The following is an 18,578-nucleotide window of genomic DNA, read 5'->3' as shown; positions in this document are numbered from 1 at the left end:
TAGGAAGGGCATTTGCACCCCAGAATTCCTAGTTATGACTTCCCCACCTTTGGTTTTCTTCTGTTTAACATCAGAACTACTGCTCCCAGGGTGGCTCCAGACCCTTAGGCGTAGTTTTATTGGTCTTGCATTCAAAATGAGGTCATGACATTCTGGGAGTTTGAGGGCGAATGTCCTGTACTTTCATTCCTGCTGAGGCGAAGCCTTAGTTGGCACTTTCTCAAGGCTGAGGTGAGGTGAGGGCGTGGAAGAGATAGATCAATGAAGTCCTTTTATTTTCACCCACATGTCCTTTTATCTTTTTATGTCCAAATTTGATTGGTTTTTTTCTTTGGCTAGTCACAGTCCTTCGAAAGAAAGTTATGCTGGCCCATGTTGTTATACTTGGTCTGGAGGAAAACTGGAACCATTAGCTTGATCCCAGGATTTTCTTGCACTCTTTAGTTGGGGAGTCATGAGATGGTGGGCCATCCAGCAGTTGTGGTAGAACCCAATTTACAACTCCTACATTTGCTGCAAATGTAATCAGATCCTAGATCTCTGGAGAATTCTAGACCTGAGGGTACAGTGGTTTCAGGCATTATAATTTACTTGGGAATTTGCTAGCCTGAAGTCATGGGAATCCTGTCAGTATAGGCTGTGGAGGTCCTCTTCCCAGGGAAGAGAGCAGGGTGAAGGAGGTGAAGAATGGATGTGAACTTGGAGGGTCAAACAAAATATTTGGTACCAATCTACCAAGGATAAGACAATTTCTGTACCTCTTAAACTTTACAATCTTTAAGAAAGACTATATCTTATGTTGTTCTTTTCTCCCAGTATTGTATTATTTATACATCAATTGTATTGAATGTATTGGACTTTGAATAAACACATTAAATGAATGAGTAATAAGTGAATGAATAAGCAGAAGAGAAGACATTTTTCATGTCTTAAAAATAATTTTAATTTAATTTTGGTTATGACTTTTTGACATCAGAGGAAAGGCAGCTGGGTAAATAGATCTTCCCAAATACTTTCTTGTCGTCACAGATTTGTGTCTTCTGGCAGGTCCTACTTTATTCTGAAGTAGCACTATCCAACAGAACTTTCTGCAGTGATGGAAATGTTCTGTCTCTGCCCTCTCCAGTATGGTAACCACTAATCATATGTGGCAATTGAGTACTTGAAACGTGGCAAATGTGACTGAGAAATTGAATTATTAATTTTATTTCATTTTAGTTAATATAAATATAAATCTAAGAAGCCACAGAGGGCTAGTGGCTACCGTATGGGAAAGCACAGTTTTAGAGGGAAGTGTTTACACGAAAATTCAGATCTGTTGTAAATCAACAGTAATAAATGAGATGCAATACCACAGGGCTATGAATTGAAGCCGTTTTGTGCATCTTCTTTAAAGTTATCCCTCATGTCGATTTTTATAAAGCTGCTTAAGTGCTCTTAGGTTTTCCTGGTGTGAAGATGCCTGTTCTGAATTTTTTATTGTATGCTTAGAATCTGTGCTTGTTTAGACATGGGCATCACCATATTCCTGTGCAGCTTGTCCAAGATTTTTTTCAGAGAGTGCTCAAGAAATGCTGGTAAACATGATTACAGTTATTTTTTTTTTCCATGGGGCAGATTTTGATGATTGCGAGATATGGGGAATTTGTGACCAGATGTGTGAAGACCGAGTTGGCCATCACCAGTGCCATTGTGCAGAAGGCTATATCTTGGAGCATCAGCGGCATTGCAAAGCTAACACTTCTTGTGAGTAAATTAATGACCCTTGTATCTCTGAATTGTAAGCTTCTGACTAATATTCTCCTTCCATAGCAGATAATAAAAGAAATATCAGCATTTATGCAGATAGCAGGGTTTTATCATAACAAATCAGGAGGAGCACCTGCTGCTGGAAGAATGGGTCAACGTTAATTTTATGCTTTATTAGGGACCAATATGTGTATTAATGATGACCATTATTAATAGTTTTCTTTTATTGGTTGCTTGTTCACTTTGGGCCTGGGCTATTTTGTCATCTACCACATTTAATCATGGAATAAATGTTATGCCTAATTTGACCTATTTGGGTATTTAACTTTTAATTAATTTGCCTACCGTAAACATAGGTGACAAGAATCGATAGAAATAATTTTGGCATCATTTATGCAAAGTTTAGGGATGGTTCAAAATGGACCTACTAAATTTGTGTTACAATTTGTGAGAATGCCCTCATTCTGGGATGCTTTGTGGAATTAATCTGAGAATACTGTAGTAGAGAAAAGTCATGGAGAAAATATGTGAAAAAAGATGGGCCCCCCCAAAGCATTTTTCTCACCATTCATTTCTGGGTAAGAAGGTCTCAAGTTTATTCCTTTTTCCAATTGTTTTTTGCACACTTGATTTTGAAGTGCTTTTGCTGGCCTTCTGAAACTTATCTGATCACTGGTTGATGAATGGCTCATTTTCTAGTTGTTTTCGTGTGGAAATACCTGATTTGCTGTGTACTAACTTTTAGGTACAGCTGATTTTTAACAATTAAATTTATTGATCTTTGAATAGATAATACATATATTCAAAATTTTAAGTGACAAGAAGATACATAGTGAAATGTCTCCCTCTGTCTCTGCCCAGTTTCCGTTTCCCCTCTCCCTTGGGTAATCATGGTTTATTTCAATTCTAGCAGTTGTTAAATGCATAAATAAGAATATACAATTATTCAACTCTTTTTTACATATATGGTAGTAAACTATACACATAGTTCTGCATCTTGCTAATGTTACATAGTGTATTTTCAAGAGCTGTCTGTGTCAATGCAGAGAGCTCTTCCTCATTCTTTTTATTTTTTTAGTGGCATAGTATTCCATTTTTTGGGTGTATATAATTTATTTAAGTAGTCCCTTACTGTTGGACTTTAATATCATTTCTTATCTTTTGCTATTGCAAACAAGACTGTGATGAATAATCTTATTCATTTTGTGTGCTTGTAACTATATATGTATAGCAGATTTGGATCCACCATTGCGATGTTTTTCCCAGACTTATTTCCCAGTAATCCTTAAAGTGTGATCTGTGTTTTACACAATATAAAATTGCCTCTTGGATAAGGTGCCCATATCATCAAGGATTCTTGAAAATACCTGATATATTCTCCTCGGTGCCATTGAAAGTGCATTGGACTAGCAGTCAGGACACTTAATTCTTGGCAGACTCTGTTCCTAAGTTACTGTGATTTTGGCTACGTCATTCAGAATCTTTGGGCATCAATTTGGCCACCTGTAAAATGAGTAGAATGGCAGCTATATGTCTGCCTCAGAAGTTTATTTTAGAATCAAATAAGAAAACATAGAAAGAAGTATTTGAAAAAGCAGAAAGTGTATCAGCTATAAGCTATTTCATCATCTTTGTTCACTTGAAGGAGTGATAATACCTTCCTTCTTCACCTTTAGCTGGGGAGGCCTCCGTTATCTTCTCCAATGGTCGGGATTTGCTAATTGGTGATATTCATGGAAGGACCTTTGAGATGCTAGTACAGTCTCAAAATCATGGAGTGGCTGTGGGTGTGGATTTTCACTATCACCTGCACAGAGTCTTTTGGACTGACACCGTGCAAGATAAGGTAAATAGAAATTTCAGTAGTGTAGCTTGGGAGCTGATAGAACCCCAAGCACAAAGTGTTGATAGCTTTCCATTTTGGGGGGAGTAGAGGGGAAAGTTCCTTTGTTTTCTAACAAAAAAGGCCCTTGAGATATTGTATGTTAATCAGCACCTTTTCCATGCTATACTATTACATGTGCCCTATTAAACAAAGCAGTCTATTATATGGATTAGCCTTGAGTAAATGTTAATTTTATTCGAAATGGAGTCCAAAAGCCTAATTAAAAGAAATAGTAGACATTCCTTCAAAACTGGATAGATATTTGCTAGTAATTTTTGAAACTTGATCATTTAAATGTAAAAAGTACTTTGCTTTCCTGGATGATAAAAATCAGATTTTACCTGCATCTTCTAAGTGGAACCATAATTGAGGATTGGATAACAAATATTGACAGTATTTTGTTTAACAGCCAAAATTTCATTATGCTGTCTTATTTGGAAAGTGTGATGGATTTAATTTTGACTTTGAGTAATGCAATGGAGATTTTTAAAACACATTTTGGAGACTCCTAAGCAGTTATGGAGTTTTATTTCTTCCTTTTGCATTTCCTTGTACCATGATAAAATTCTAATTCAGTTAAGTGATAATGCATAAAATTTTTAAAAATTGAGAGTTTGTATTATTAGCAATTGTGATTTTTTTTTTTTAAAGATTGGCACCTGAGCTAACAACTATTGCCAATCTTCTTCTTTTTTTTTTTCTGCTTTTTCTTCCCAAATCCCTCAGTACATAGTTGTATATTTTACTTGTGGGTCCTTCTAGTTGTGGCATGTGGGACGCTGCCTCAACGTGGCCTGACGAGTAGTGCCATGTCTGCGCCCAGGATCCGAACCAGCAAAACCCTGGCCTAGTGAAGTGGAGCGTGCAAACTTAACCACTTGGTCACAGAGCTGGCCCCAGCAATTCTGATTTAATTACAGCTAAAAATCAAAACAAACCACCACCACCTCCTTCACCAAAAAAATCCACATTTTAAAATTAAACTTTAGATAATACTAAGAATTAAAACTACAGGCTTTTTTTAAAGCTAATTTTTTATATTTGCCTAACATGCTTTTAAAGAAACATTTTTTCCCAGTAACCCAAGATGTAAAAAGAGCAAATCTTTAGTGAAATTCTTTTTTTAGTCCAGATGACTGATTTATACAGCACAGATAGGTACACTGAATGAAGCATAAGAAAACAGTGCCCCAGTTAGTTATGCTTAAGTATAACATTTTTGTTTTTCTTTCAGGTTTTCTCAGTTGACGTTAATGGTTTACATATCCAAGAAGTTCTTAACGTTTCTGTCGATGATCCAGAGAATCTAGCTGTGGACTGGGTTAATAATAAACTTTATTTGGTGGAGACCAGGGTCAACTGCATAGAAATGGTAAATTTGGATGGAAGCCAGCGGGTTATCCTTATCACTGAAAACTTGGGGCATCCTAGAGGAATTGCCCTGGACCCAACTGTTGGGTAAGTGATGTGAAAACATACTGATTCCAGTATTTTTGGAGTTTTATCTCTCCCCTTATACATAAAACATCAATGGGATTAATTGAAGGTTAATCCTGATTTCTTTTAGGATCTATACTCTGGAACTCATGTTTATTTATTTTTTCTTTCTTTTTTTTTTTGAGGAAGATTAGCCCTGAGCTAATGTCTGCCACAAATCTTCCTCTCTTTTTTTGCTGAGGAAGGCTGGCCCTGAGCTAATATCCGTGCCCATTTTCCTCTACTTTATATGTGGGACGTCTGCCACAGCACAGCTTGACAAGTGATGTGTAGATCGACACCTGGGATCTGAACTGGTGAACCCTGGCCCGCCGAAGCGGAACGTGTGAACTTAACCACTGCACTGCTGGGCTGGCCCCTGGAACTCATGTTTATTTTATGTCTCTATTCACAGACGCTTAAAGGAGTTGGCTAAATATAATCCCATTTGAGGATATATAATCCAAACACACCTATGGGTGTATAAGAATATGTGGTGTTTTGGGATATGAATTTTATTCTTAGCGTTTGCCAGATTTGCCTGGCTGAGAGATTGGACTCTGTGTTCTGACTCAATCTAATAATATTGTTACAACTAAACATTACTTCTGTTTCACCATTATTAAGATGATTACTCTAACATAAATTAGCTGTAAAGTTTTTTAAAGAGGGGAAAGAAGATTGGAACTATCCTTTTTAGCGATTTCTTTTTATAGACTGGGATTGAGATGTCAATGCTAATACCTCATTACGAGTTGTTCAGAGTGAATCAACCCAACATGATTGATAAGCTAACTTTTCTCCAGGTGTAAATTCAAATTTTCCTGATTTCCACATTTGAGAACAGTTACAGAAGACCAGCTTTCTCCTAGATTTTCACAGTTGGGTCTTAGGACTATTGGATGTACCTGAGGCTATTTAAGTATTGGTGAATGGGGATTATTCATTTCTATTTCATGATATCAGCTGCCCATCTTTGAAAATGATGGTTATGTTCTCCAGACAGTGCCTTAGAATGAGGGAGTTAAGGAGGGAGATGGCTTGGTAGCTTGTTTTAAAATGTATTTGTTAAGTTTTCCTGGGTGTAAAAAAGAGAAGCAAACGACAGAGCCAAGGAACAGGGGAGAAAGTTAAGAAGGTAGATATGAATTTTTAGGCTGCCATATTAGTACATTTTAATAGTTGCTATTTGGAATTGTTGACTCTCATGATTGGCCCTCACACTCTCTGATTTTTAATACTTTTTCATTTCTCTGTTTTTTTATACCCCATGGTTCTCTAATGAACTGGAGGAAATTTCCATTGATCCAAACACACAATCTAAAAAAATATTTTCTAGGTAAACTTGTGAAAAACTGACTCTTTTGTCTTTTGTTTTTCTTTTGTAGTTATTTATTTTTCTCAGATTGGGAGAGCCTTTCTGGGGGACCTAAGGTGGAAAGGGCTTTCATGGATGGCACCAACCGTAAAGACTTGGTAAAAACGAAGCTGGGATGGCCTGCTGGGATAACTCTGGATATGGTATCAAAGCGTGTTTACTGGGTTGACTGCCGTTTTGATTACATTGAGACTGTTACTTATGATGGGATTCAAAGGTAAGAAGTATTTCTTTTTTTTGGTGAGGAAGATTGGTGGGGCTAACGTCTGTTGCCAATTTTCCTCTTCTTTTTTCTCCCCAAAGCCGCAGTACATAGCTGTATATCCTAGATTTAGGTCATTCTAGTTCTTGTATGTGGGATGCTGTGCGAACCCCAGGCCACGGAAGTGAAGCACTACTTCGCCAAGAGGCTAGCCCCAGAAGTATTTTTTTTTTTTTTTTTGAGAAAGATTAGTTCTGAGCTAACACCCGTGCCCATCTTCTCTACTTTTTTGTATGTGGGACGCCTGCCACAGCATGGCTCGACAAGCAGTGCATATGTAGGTCCACACCAGGGATCCGAACCGGTGAACCCCAGGCCGCTGAACCAGAATGTGCAAACTTAACTGCTATGCCACTAGGCTGGCCCCCAGAAGTATTTTTTTTATAACTTTATAATTTAAGGGAAAGTACATAAAATTTACGGAGAGGGATACCGAAGGACCAGAATTAAAGTGGTGCTTTGTTGGTTGACATTATAGATTGAATGACTTTTGCCCTAATGTGTGTGTGAAGTGACCTGCTCTGAGTTCTGTTAACTTTTCTTGTGTTCCATAATAACACTCATTAATATTACCTAGAGCATTTGTTCTTTGATTTAGATTCTCCAACCCCTTCCCCACTCCCAGATGATTCACATATTTTCATTCACTTCTGATTCTGTTTTTCTCTGGATCCCTTATGGTTCATTTCCAAAGAACACGTTCTTTTAGCTTTTTAACTTTCTCCCAATATTCTTATAACAATCACTCCTCGGTTAAATGAAGTGATTGGGTATTAAGACTATGACTTTTTACCACTGAAACTGGTTCCCATAGTGAGAATATGAATTAATTTAATGAAAATAAATGCCTGGATGTTTTTCTCTTTCACAGGTGTTTTGGCATTGTATTACATAGTGTAAATATTTTTATGCTAAAGTTCAAGTAGGATGTAAAAGATAAAAACAAATGGAATTTCGGAAAGTCTGTGAGTGGTTCGCTGGCTGTGAAGAAACGTCAGAGATATTAAAGCTCATGATTATAGCTGAAATAAAGTCATTGCCTCTTGCTTTGCAGCAGGCGGCATTCAGGGTTCTGGAATTTGCTAACTGAAAATGAAAACCATTCTCTAATCTTAATGTACCATGTCATTATTGAGTGTCAAATTGTGTGCTAACTTGCCACCTTAGGTTTGTTTGTTTTTTTCACCGTTAGTGTGTTTCAAGCTTTAGTATCTTCAAGTATTTTCTTAGAGCTTACAGATCTATTGTATTTTTTAGTTTTCAGGGGCTACTAAGATTTTTCTTTGAGGTCTTTCTATTATACCAAAAGAAAAAAATGAATTTTGTCTTATGAACCATGCTCCACCTCACTTTTTTCATGTGGCCTATTGTTTATGTAGATGTCGTCATGGCAGTCACAGTTGACTTCTTCTCCCTGCTTAGCATCTTCTACTTCTGTTTTCTTCTGTTTAAGCAACTCTGGGCACTCTGTGCCACCACTACAAGTATGATCACTTGGCGATTTTTTTTTTAAAGATTTTATTTTTCCTTTTTCTCCCTCAAGTCCCCCAGTACATAGTTGTGTATTTTCATTTGTGGGTCCTTCTAGTTGTGGCATGTGGGACGCTGCCTCAGCATGGCTTTATGAGTGGTACCACGTCCACACCCAGGATTTGAACTGGCGAAACCCTGGGTCACTGCAGCAGAGCATGTGAACTTGACCACTTGGCCACAGGGCCAGCCCCCTTTATTTAATTAATTAATTAATTAATTAATTATTTTAAGGAAGATTAGCCCTGAGCTAACTGCTGCCAATCCTCCTCTTTTTGCTGAGGAAGACTGGCCCTGAGCTAACATCCATGCCCATCTTCCTCTACTTTATACATGGGACGCCTACCACAGCATGGCATGCAAAGTGGTGCCATGTCCGCACCCAGGATCAGAACCGACGAATCCTGGGCCGCCACAGCAGAACGTGAGCACTTGACTGCTGTGCTTGCTTGATGATTTTTTTTTTTAAATTAAGGTTATGATAGTTAACAACCTTGTGAAATTACAGTTGTACATCATTATTAGTCATGTTGTAGGTACACCACTTCACCCCTAGTGCCCTCCCCCCACCCCCATTTCCCCTGGTAACCACCGATCAGTTCTCTTTGTCCGTATGTTAATTACCACCTATGAGTGGAGTCATACAGAGTTCGTCTTTCTCTGTCTGGCTTATTTCACTCAACATAATACCCTCAAGGTCTATCCATGTTGTTGTGAATGGGACGACTTTGTCCTTTTTTACGGCTAAGTAGTATTCCATTGTATATATGTACCATATCTTCTTTATCCAATCATCAGTTGCTGGGCACTTAGGTTGGTTCCATGACTTGGCTATTGTGAATAATGCTGCGATGAACATAGGGGTGCATGGGACTTTTGGAAGTGCTGATTTCAGGTTCTTAGGATAGATACCCAGTAGTGGGATGGCTGGGTCGTAAGGTATTTCTATTCTTAACTTTTTGAGAAATCTCCATACTGTTTTCCATAGTGGATGCACCAGTTTGCATTCCCACCAACAGTGTATGAGGGTTCCTTCTTCTCCACAGCCTCTCCAACATTTGTCACTCTTGGTTTTGGATATTTTTGCCATTCTAACAGGTGTAAGGTGATATCTTAGTGTAGTTTTGATTTGCATTTCCCTGATGATTAGTGATGATGAGCATCTTTTCATGTGTCTATTGGCCATCCGTATATCTTCTTTGGAGAAATGTCTGTTCATGTCCCCTGCCCATTTTGTAATTGGGTTGGTGCTTGACGATTTTATCAAGCAGAGCCATAGTGGTGTAGCACTGCTTTTTGCTCTCCCTAGAGTGACGTTGGGAATAGGTCTGTGTGTTTGCTGTGGGTTGAACTCTATCACTCACTGTCCTGCTCCCTAATTGTTGAGAAATACTCAGTGGTTCAGTGTGAGGTAAGTGTTGGAGCCATCTTCCACCAGACTGCCACTCCCTTGTTACATTCTTTCGCCTATGGATTTCAAAATGAGATGTCACACCTTAGCCCTTTTGTATGTTGGGGAACCTGAAAAGAATGAGGAGTAGGCGAGACAGTAATTTTCAAAAAAATCTAGGACTGGGACTGGAATTTAGGTTTCAAGGATCTTTTCCAAGAGACAACATGAAAATCCTCTTATCAAATGTAGATAAAAATATACCTGCATCTTATAATGTATTCTATATATTTTATGTTTGTAATAAGAAGTTACTTACCTCTTCAGGCATTTACTTGAACAAATTCCACCTTTAATTAAAGTAAAGCAAAAATTTGTATATTGTTTATCTTTTGTAACAGGAAGACAGTAGTTCATGGAGGCTCACTTGTTCCTCATCCCTTCGGAATAAGCTTGTTTGAAGACAATGTGTTCTTTACCGATTGGACAAAGATGGCTGTAATGAAGGCAAACAAGTTCACGGAGACCAACCCAGAAACCTACTACCGGACTTCCCTGAGGCCCTTTGGAGTGACCGTTTACCATCCTCTCAGGCAGCCCTATGGTATGCCCCAGAGCAGTGGAAACCCTACTTGGTGCTGGCCTTGGTCGAAAGCTTTTCTCAAAGTTAAGGAAGTTAGTGATGACAGATCTCATGAGATCTGGTGGCATTCTCCAATGTATGATGAATTATCTAGAGGGTTAAACCCTCTGAAATTGGCTCTGGAGATCATGGGCGTTCTGGAGAAGTTGATGTATTTCAGAGTTAAAATACCAAATCTTCAGGGCACTTAGAGACGTATTTACCAGATATTTATTGGCATCTGTGATGTGCCAACCTGTCTAGATGCTAAGTTTAGAACGGCAAAGAAACCAGACCAAAGCACCTATCCTCATTCTACTGGGAAAAAAATCTCCTAATTCAACCCTGTAATATAGTTGAGGAAACTGAGGCCCAGAAGAAAATGACATGCCTAAGTGCTCATTTTAGGTAGTGTCATAGCCATGTTTTTCTTCATCTCTGTTGTATATGTATGGCACCTGTTATTGGTTTGTATGACTATCTGGACTGTGTATGGCTCTTTTCTGTATTTGCTTGTGCATCAAAGAAATACAGCAAACTAGACTATGTTGGTAGAAAGCTTACTGTTAGTGAACAGTAATTCAGAGAAAGACAGATTTCACTTTAAAACTGTCATGTTAAGTGATGGGTGTGACTTTAGGATGTAGAAAGACGATAGAGTAATTAGGTTGACTTTTCAAGAAAAAAAACCCAACCACTAGAACTGATACGTTCAGATGAATATCCTTCAATGTAGTCATCCTTGGGAAACATACTGTATCCGAAAATGAATACTGTATCTGAAAACATTTTGGAAATCTCTATTTGGAATAGTCAGTTCATGAGCTACTAAATCCACATCTGCCCTTGACCAAAAATATTGCCCAATTTTATCATCCAAATTATTTCTATTATTTATCTGAGAATGACATCTCGCTGTTGTTTCCCAAAATCAGTCCACCTGAGAAGGTAAAAATACTATTTTACACGGCTGATCTTCCGCAAAAACAAAAACAAACAAAAAAGAGTAAGTCAAAGGCTAAGAAGACAATTTCAAAAGTGGATATAACGTTTTTGGCTGTGGCAGCCTTGTATCCAGTGAGTTTCCTGAGGTCCCTGCTTCAAGGGTGGTTTTTGGAAGTATAAACTGGTTTGTATTGCAGACGTAGGGTTTTGGAATCAGAGTGGCATCTGAATCCTAGTTTAGCTGTTTAGCCGCTGAATAATGTTGGGCAAGTTGTCTCCTTTTTAGGAGACTGGGTTTCCTCTTCTGCAAAATTGAGATAATATTACTTACCTCTTAGAGTCACTGATTATAATTTGGCTTACTTGCATAGTAAGCATCCAGTGAGTTATAATTAATTATTATACCTTACGAATGGTAAAATAGCACTAAAGTGTTTTTCGGTTATTTTCTAATCACTGAGGTTAGCAGACAGAGTCTGGCATAATTTATGGGGAAAAGGAACCCCCCAAATTATCCAGTTGTGGGCATCTTATTTTTTGCCACCACCAGTTTGAGAGTAGATGGGAGAGCTGCAATGAAATTGGGAGAGCCAGTGCAGCCAGATGTGGACCTATACAGTAACAACTGGTAATGATGTCTCTGAGTTTCAAACCCATTATTCTATTACCCCTACAGGGCTCAAAGTGGCTTCACGTCTTAGATGATTAAACATTTCTAATTGAGATTGAACCGTGTTCATTTTTTCCTCCAGTTAGAAATCCATGTGGAGATAACAATGGGGGCTGTGAACAGATCTGTGTCCTCAGCCACAGAACAGATAATGATGGTTTGGGTTACCGCTGCAAGTGCTCACTCGGCTTTGACATGGATGCAGATGAACGCCACTGCGTTGGTAAGGAATTGGTTTGGGACTGACTTTGTGGCGGGCAGCACAGGGGTATGTGCTGTTCTTGGATGGGGCCAGCTGCCTGTCTGGCTTCTTCACTGGGAATAAGCTTTTGGTAGCCCACTAGCTGCCCTCATCAGTAGGCACCACTCCCTGCCTTTATACAGAGGTGTGTTTGAAGACATAAATTTCTCTCCTTTGGGACTTTGTTTAATTGGTCTCCCTTTCCCCTTTGTCTCCTTCCTGAAATCTGTGTCTCCTTTTCCAACTGTGTTCTTGAAATTCCATAGAGTTTAATTTTGAGTTCTTTTTTGTGCTGTGTTTACCTTTTCCTCTTTAGATGTAAGCCTTAATGTTACCAGGAAACACTTCCCATCACTTTTATTGACCTCTCCTAAACTGCCACTTTTGCCCTTTGAGTCATATAATTACATCTCGATCCCACTTGTCTGTATTGCTATACTCCAAAGTAAACTCCTAAGCATTGGCATGGCTCATTTCCTTGTCTAGTTTTTCTCTTTTCAGTTCAGACTTTCTCTTTATTTCTGCCTCTATGGTCTGAGTTTCATTCTTTACCGTAAACTTTTCCCCTGTTCCTCTTCGATTGCCTACACATCTACTCATCAGTAGGCTATTGCCTCAGCCTCAGCCGCTGATGAAATCCACTCCTACGATATTTGTTTCTCTTATTTTCACATTGACAACTCTCCTTTTTAATACTTTTGACAAATTCTGGCTGCTTCTGTCTTACTATGTAAATTGTCTTATTCTAACTCAGATGAATTGTTAACTTTGTGGGTCATCCTAGATTCGGATAAAAATCACCCTCACTTAAAAAATTAACACTACGTTATCAAATAATTTCACTTTTAAACTCCTTCTGCAATTTTTATCTTTGTCTTGGGTATAACTCCTTCATCTTTCCCTTTTTGACACATTGTCACTGTCTCCTTCTTTGATTTTAAACATCACTCCTTTCCTGTTTCCTTCCTTTTTTCCCTTCTTTATGTCTTCCTAAATAATTTACTGGTTGCTGTTAATTCTTCTCTTTTACTGATCTTAATACTTCAAAAACTGCAGTAGGATTCTCTGTATAGATCTCTATACAAAAGTTAATCCAACTTGAGAATTTTGATGCAATTACTATGCAGTCCAGTTAATACTGCTTTAGAAATTAAGTTTATTGGGGCCGGCTCCGTGGCTGAGTGGTTAAGTTCGCACACCCCACTTCAGCGGCCCAGGGTTTCGCCAGTTTGGATCCTGGGTGCAGACATGGCACCGCTCAACAAGCCATGCTGAGGCAGCGTCCCACATAGCACAACCAGAGGCCCTCACAACTAGAATATACAACTATGTACTGGGGGACTTTGGAGAGAAGAAGAGGGAAAAAGTAAAAATATATTAAAAAAACAAGATTGGCAACAGTTGTTAGCTCAGGTGCCAATCTTTAAAAAAAGAAAAAAGAAATTAAGTATATGGACACTGTCTTTTATATAAATCAGTCTTAAGGTTAAGCTTCTCAGGAAGAAGTAAGATTGTAATACTTGAATCACCTTCATAACTGTTTATCTTTCCTCCTATTATTTCTAACTATGTTTTCCACAGATTTATTTCAGATTTAATTCTATTTCAGAATTATCAAATGTGCTTTATGGATGGAATTCAAACAGGGCAAGAACCCTGCTGTGCTGACTGTGCTGTGTAATTTTCCCCCAGCTGTTAAGCAGTTCCTGATCTTTTCATCGGAAGTGGCTGTTCGTGGCATCCCCTTCACCCTCTCCACCCAGGAGGATGTCATGGTTCCGATGACGGGAAATCCTTCTTCCTTTGTTGGGATTGATTTTGATGCCCAGGAGAGCACTATCTTTTTTTCAGATACATCAAAAGACATGATTTTTAAACAAAAGATTGATGGCACAGGTAAGAATGGCTTTTGCATGTTTTGTCTGTTTTCAATAATAATAGTAAGAATTTGCTCAGTAAAACTTGGCATTCACTTCGTAAGCAGACTCCTTTACTAAGCTTGCTAAATACTTTTAGATTGAGAAAAGAAATCTATTGCTTTTCTTATGAGTTGAGTTAAAGCAAATGCTTTTCCTTTATTTTCAAAATAAGTTATAAATGAGAGTGCGTTTTTAACAATGACAAATATTCATATACAAGGAGTCAACACTCCATAAAAGGAGTGTCAAGTGTATGAAAGCCTTTAATGGATTAATTGACTAGAGCCTGTTCCTCATATTCAAGCAGCCAGATTGATCCAATGGAAGACCTCTCTTTAGGGTTGCTGGAATACCTAAATGCTAGACTTGGAAGAATAATAATTTTTTAAAAGACATGAATTACATGTAAATATGCATTTACTGTAAGTTTTTAATTGATTGGAATTCCTTTAAAATCTTCATAATCATCACAGGAAGATAAATTATAGCCAGTCACACTTTACCATTGGGTACTTTATTGGATGATGGCATAATCCAGTACTTTCCTTTTACAACCGACTAGTCTGCAGTTGTAAAAATATTGGCAGCCAATATAACACAGCAACTAAGAGGTCCAGCTCAGGAGCTAGCCTGCCTAGTTTTGAATCGTGGCTTCTCCCATTTCCTAGTTCTGTAATCTTGGGGAAGTTACCTAATTTCTTTATCCCTCAGTTCCTAAATCTGTAAAATAGGAATAATAATACAAGTACTACATAGCTCATAAGGTTGTTGGGAGAATTTTAAGTTAATACATGTAAAATGCCTGGAAAATAGTAACTATTCAGTAAATGTTAGCTATGATTTTAGCTGTTATCAATGCAAAACCATATTACTCTGCTCCACCCTGCCCCCAACCCAGACCTGCTCTCCAAGGTAATTGCTTCCATTCTTTCAGCTGTTTCTTCCATTATTTGTCTTCATATTTCTAAACACTTTGTTTCTATTACTATTTCTCAATTTGTCATTTTAGACATTTTTTTCCTTGTTATAGATAAAGATTTAGCTCTCTGACATTCCTTTCCTCCAACTTCTCTCCCCATATTCTCCCTAAAAAGCTAGACTGTAATTTTTTTATTAAATTAATAGTAGGTGTATATATTATTAACCTAATATAAATATAAATATTGTTCACTGCTAAGCCAAATACTATTCTGCGATGACATTTTTTGAGTAATTTTTGATTTACTTCTGGAGTTAGTAATTGCCCCATCTTCATTTGCTTAGTTTTCTATATAGCTATTATATATTTTTCCCAAATGATCCAACAGATCTATCAAATGCCTGTCTATCTATCTATCTATCAAATGCAAACACTCTGTAATTTGTTTCTTCTCTGGAGACTTCTGTCTCCTGCTCCAGTTGGGACTCATTTCTCTCTAGATCTGGTGCACAGCCCTTGTCTTTTGACTTCCCTTTCCCTGTTTCCTGTGCTGGATCTCCACTTTCTGGCACATTGTTTATTTCTCTTTCCAGATTTATTTCCTCATTTTGGTGAAACACATTATATAGTGGCTTAAGAAGAAGGAGTAGGAGGGTGTATTTTTTGAGTCTTGGAATGTCGGAAAGTCTTTTTATTTTGCCCTCCATCTTAACTGTTTGGCTGGGTATAGGGTGAAAGTAATTTTACTCTGGAAATTTGGAGACACTGCTCCACTGTCTTCTAGTATCCAGTTTTGAGAGTGCTATGCCCTTCAGAGAACCATTTCAATGTATATGACTTTTTTTTGGTTGCTATTGATGTTATTTTGTGTTCATTCCTTTCTGGAAACTTTTAGAATCTTTTTGTTATCCCTTTAATCTTGAGATTTATGTCCTTCTATTCTGGGAGATTTTCTTGCCTCTGTTTTTTCTCTTCTCTCTGTAATTCTTAACAGTAAAATGTTAGATTAATCACCTATTTTTTTCTTATCTTTTCTTTCCTCGTTTTCATCTCTATCATTTTGTTCTACTTTCTTGTGAGATTTTTTGTCATTTTAGTTTTCTGCTTTTCTATTGAATTTTTTATTTTATTTGTAATATATTCAATTTTGAAGAGCTCTTTCTTTGTTCTATGATTATTTCTTTTTTCATAAAACCTGTTCTTGATTCATAAATTCAATATCTTTTCTTGTTTCTATGAAGATATAAATTACATTAAAAAATTAATCTTCCTCTGTTTCCATTTCCTTTGGGTTTCTTTTTACTTTTGGTTTGTTTTCAACTTTCTTTTTCATGAAGGAAGCTTTCTTCAAATTTCTCTGGCCCTTGTTTGATATTAAGGGCAAAGCTATAAAAAGCTGAACGTCCGTAGATATGAATGGATCTCGTCAGCTGGTGGATTTTAGTGGATGAGGCAGCCTTTTTGTTGGGGAGCTCCCAAACGTCAGTATTAGTAAATGTTTTCTCGAGATAGTCAACATCTCCTTAATAGATGCTTCCATTCTCCTTCTTGGGGTGGGGAATAAGAGGGGAGTAGCTGGTTGTCTGTATTCTGGGAGCTGAACAGAGGACAGGGAGAACCCTCCAGATCAGTATTCACAGAATGCCCCTGTACTTAGTTCTGTGTCCATCCTACCCCTGAGTTGTGCATTTTGTCCTGAGGCCACAGTCAGTCTGCTTCAGTTCCTCCAGAGAAGAAAATCTCTCCTCTCTTTGAGGAGGGAGATAGAGGGGAGTGGCCGGGATGCTCAGGATCTGGGAGGGACCTGGGAGTCTAATCCCTCCTGATAACAACTAACTAAACCCCTTAGTCCCTTGCCCCTGCCTTTTTCAGAGCCTGGTGCCTGTGTGCAAATATGCTGAGGCTTCTGCATGTGTGGGTGTGGGTCTCCCCTCTGTCAGCACTTAGTTTGCAGCTTTCTCTTCCCCTCTCCTCAGAGAGTTGCCGCTTTTCTCATCCCTTTCTCTTCCAAACTTTGTGGAAATCTCTCATCTGCTGTTCTTTTACTGTCATTTTAATAGAGTTTGGAGGGAAGAGGAGATAAACGTGTGGTCAAGCTGCTGTTTTGCAGAGTGCATCTTTTCTGAGGTCTAGAATTAGGTCCACTGAGCTTGGAGAACTCCAGTCAGTCTTCGCTCTCACAAAAGGCAGTATTGGGTTTCTAAGCCACATGCAGGCTGTCTCCTGTGGGCGCCTCCACAGGTCAGCTTCCTTCTGCTTTGGCAACTGGAATTCTCATCATGTTCTTCTTTTCTTTTAAAGATTTTATTTTTTACCTTTTTCTCCCCAAAGCCCCCAGTACATAGTTGTATATTCTTTGTTGTGGGTCCTTCTAGTTGTGGCATGTGGGACACCGCCTCAGCGTGGCTTGATGAGCAGTGCCATGTCTGCGCCCAGGATTCAAACCAACGAAACACTGGGCCGCCTGCAGTGGAGCATGTGAACTTAACCAGTTGGCCACGGGGCCAGCCCTCTCATCGTGTTCTTTTAGTCAATTTCACGTCCACATGCTGGGCAAGTTGCCTTTTAATAAATTCTTCTTGTCAGTGGGTAAACTCTATGCTTTGGCGAGGAATGTATTACATTGCTCTGTTTTTTGAGGGAGAATATTGTGTCAATGCATACTTGTGCAAAAAATGAGTTGTCAGAAACCAAATTAAAGTCAAAATTCCTCAGGGAACTCGCTCTATCCTTTCTGTTCTCCTACTTCTCTATTTCTACTGAATATTCCCCATCAGATATGCTCAAGTCTCTCCCATCCTAAAAGACATTCAACCCACCCTCCGTTCCATGTCCATCTCTAGTTACAGCCCTCTCTCCTTGATTTCATGGACAAGCATCTTGAAAGGTTGGTCAGCACTTTCCTGTCCCTTCTTCCACATTCTCACTTATTCCTCACCTCAACGCAATCAGCCCACGTCACATGGAACACCTCTCACCTGGTCACCTCCAATCTCTTTGTTATAAACTTTTAGTCCTTATCTTTGGCACTTTGATCATCTTGTTAAATGCTTTCTTCCATAACAACACACTCCTTTGGATTTCCTTCTATTTCTTAACGTTTCTTTCTAGTGTTCCTTGGAGGTCTTTTCTTTTTTTTTTTTTTAAATTTCATTTTTTTTATTTGTATTAGGGAAACTTTATTATTTTTTTTATTATTTGTTTATTTATTTATTATTTTTTTGAGGAAGATTAGCCCTGAGCTAACATCTGCTGCCAATACTCCTCTTTTTGCTGAGGAAGACTGGCCCTGAGCTAACATCCGTGCCCATCTTCCTCTACTTTATATGTGGGATGCCCACCACAGCATGGCTTGCCAAGTGGGGCCATGTCCGCACCCGGGATCCGAACCGGTGAACCCCGGGCTGCCAAAGTGGAATGTGTGCACTTAACTGCTGCGCCACCTGGCCGGTCCAAGAGGTCTTTTCTTATTTGCCTGTCCTGTACATAACTGTCATCTCTAGTGTTCCACATTGTCCTCTTTTCTTATTCTACATAATTTTGTACCTTCCATGTCTTCGGTTACCATCTATATAGCAATTATATGTTAGTG

At 38.5% G+C, this 18,578-nt stretch overlaps 1 protein-coding gene across 1 annotated transcript in view; it reads left to right on the top strand.

The window, feature by feature from the left end:
- LRP2 (LDL receptor related protein 2) overlaps positions 1-18,578 on the top strand; it is a 197,597-nt gene that overhangs the window by 62,704 nt on the left and 116,315 nt on the right. Inside the window, exons 10-16 of the mRNA XM_070580081.1 lie at positions 1,618-1,746; positions 3,426-3,595; positions 4,869-5,092; positions 6,499-6,705; positions 10,072-10,274; positions 11,990-12,130; positions 13,841-14,044. Of these exons, the coding sequence (XP_070436182.1) occupies positions 1,618-1,746; positions 3,426-3,595; positions 4,869-5,092; positions 6,499-6,705; positions 10,072-10,274; positions 11,990-12,130; positions 13,841-14,044 (1,278 nt within the window). The remainder of the gene's footprint in view (positions 1-1,617; positions 1,747-3,425; positions 3,596-4,868; positions 5,093-6,498; positions 6,706-10,071; positions 10,275-11,989; positions 12,131-13,840; positions 14,045-18,578) is intronic.

Source organism: Equus przewalskii, chromosome 17 (genome assembly GCF_037783145.1).
Source record: "Equus przewalskii isolate Varuska chromosome 17, EquPr2, whole genome shotgun sequence".
NCBI classification, from domain to species: Eukaryota; Metazoa; Chordata; class Mammalia; order Perissodactyla; family Equidae; genus Equus; species Equus przewalskii.
This window is presented reverse-complemented; position numbering and strand designations above follow the sequence as displayed.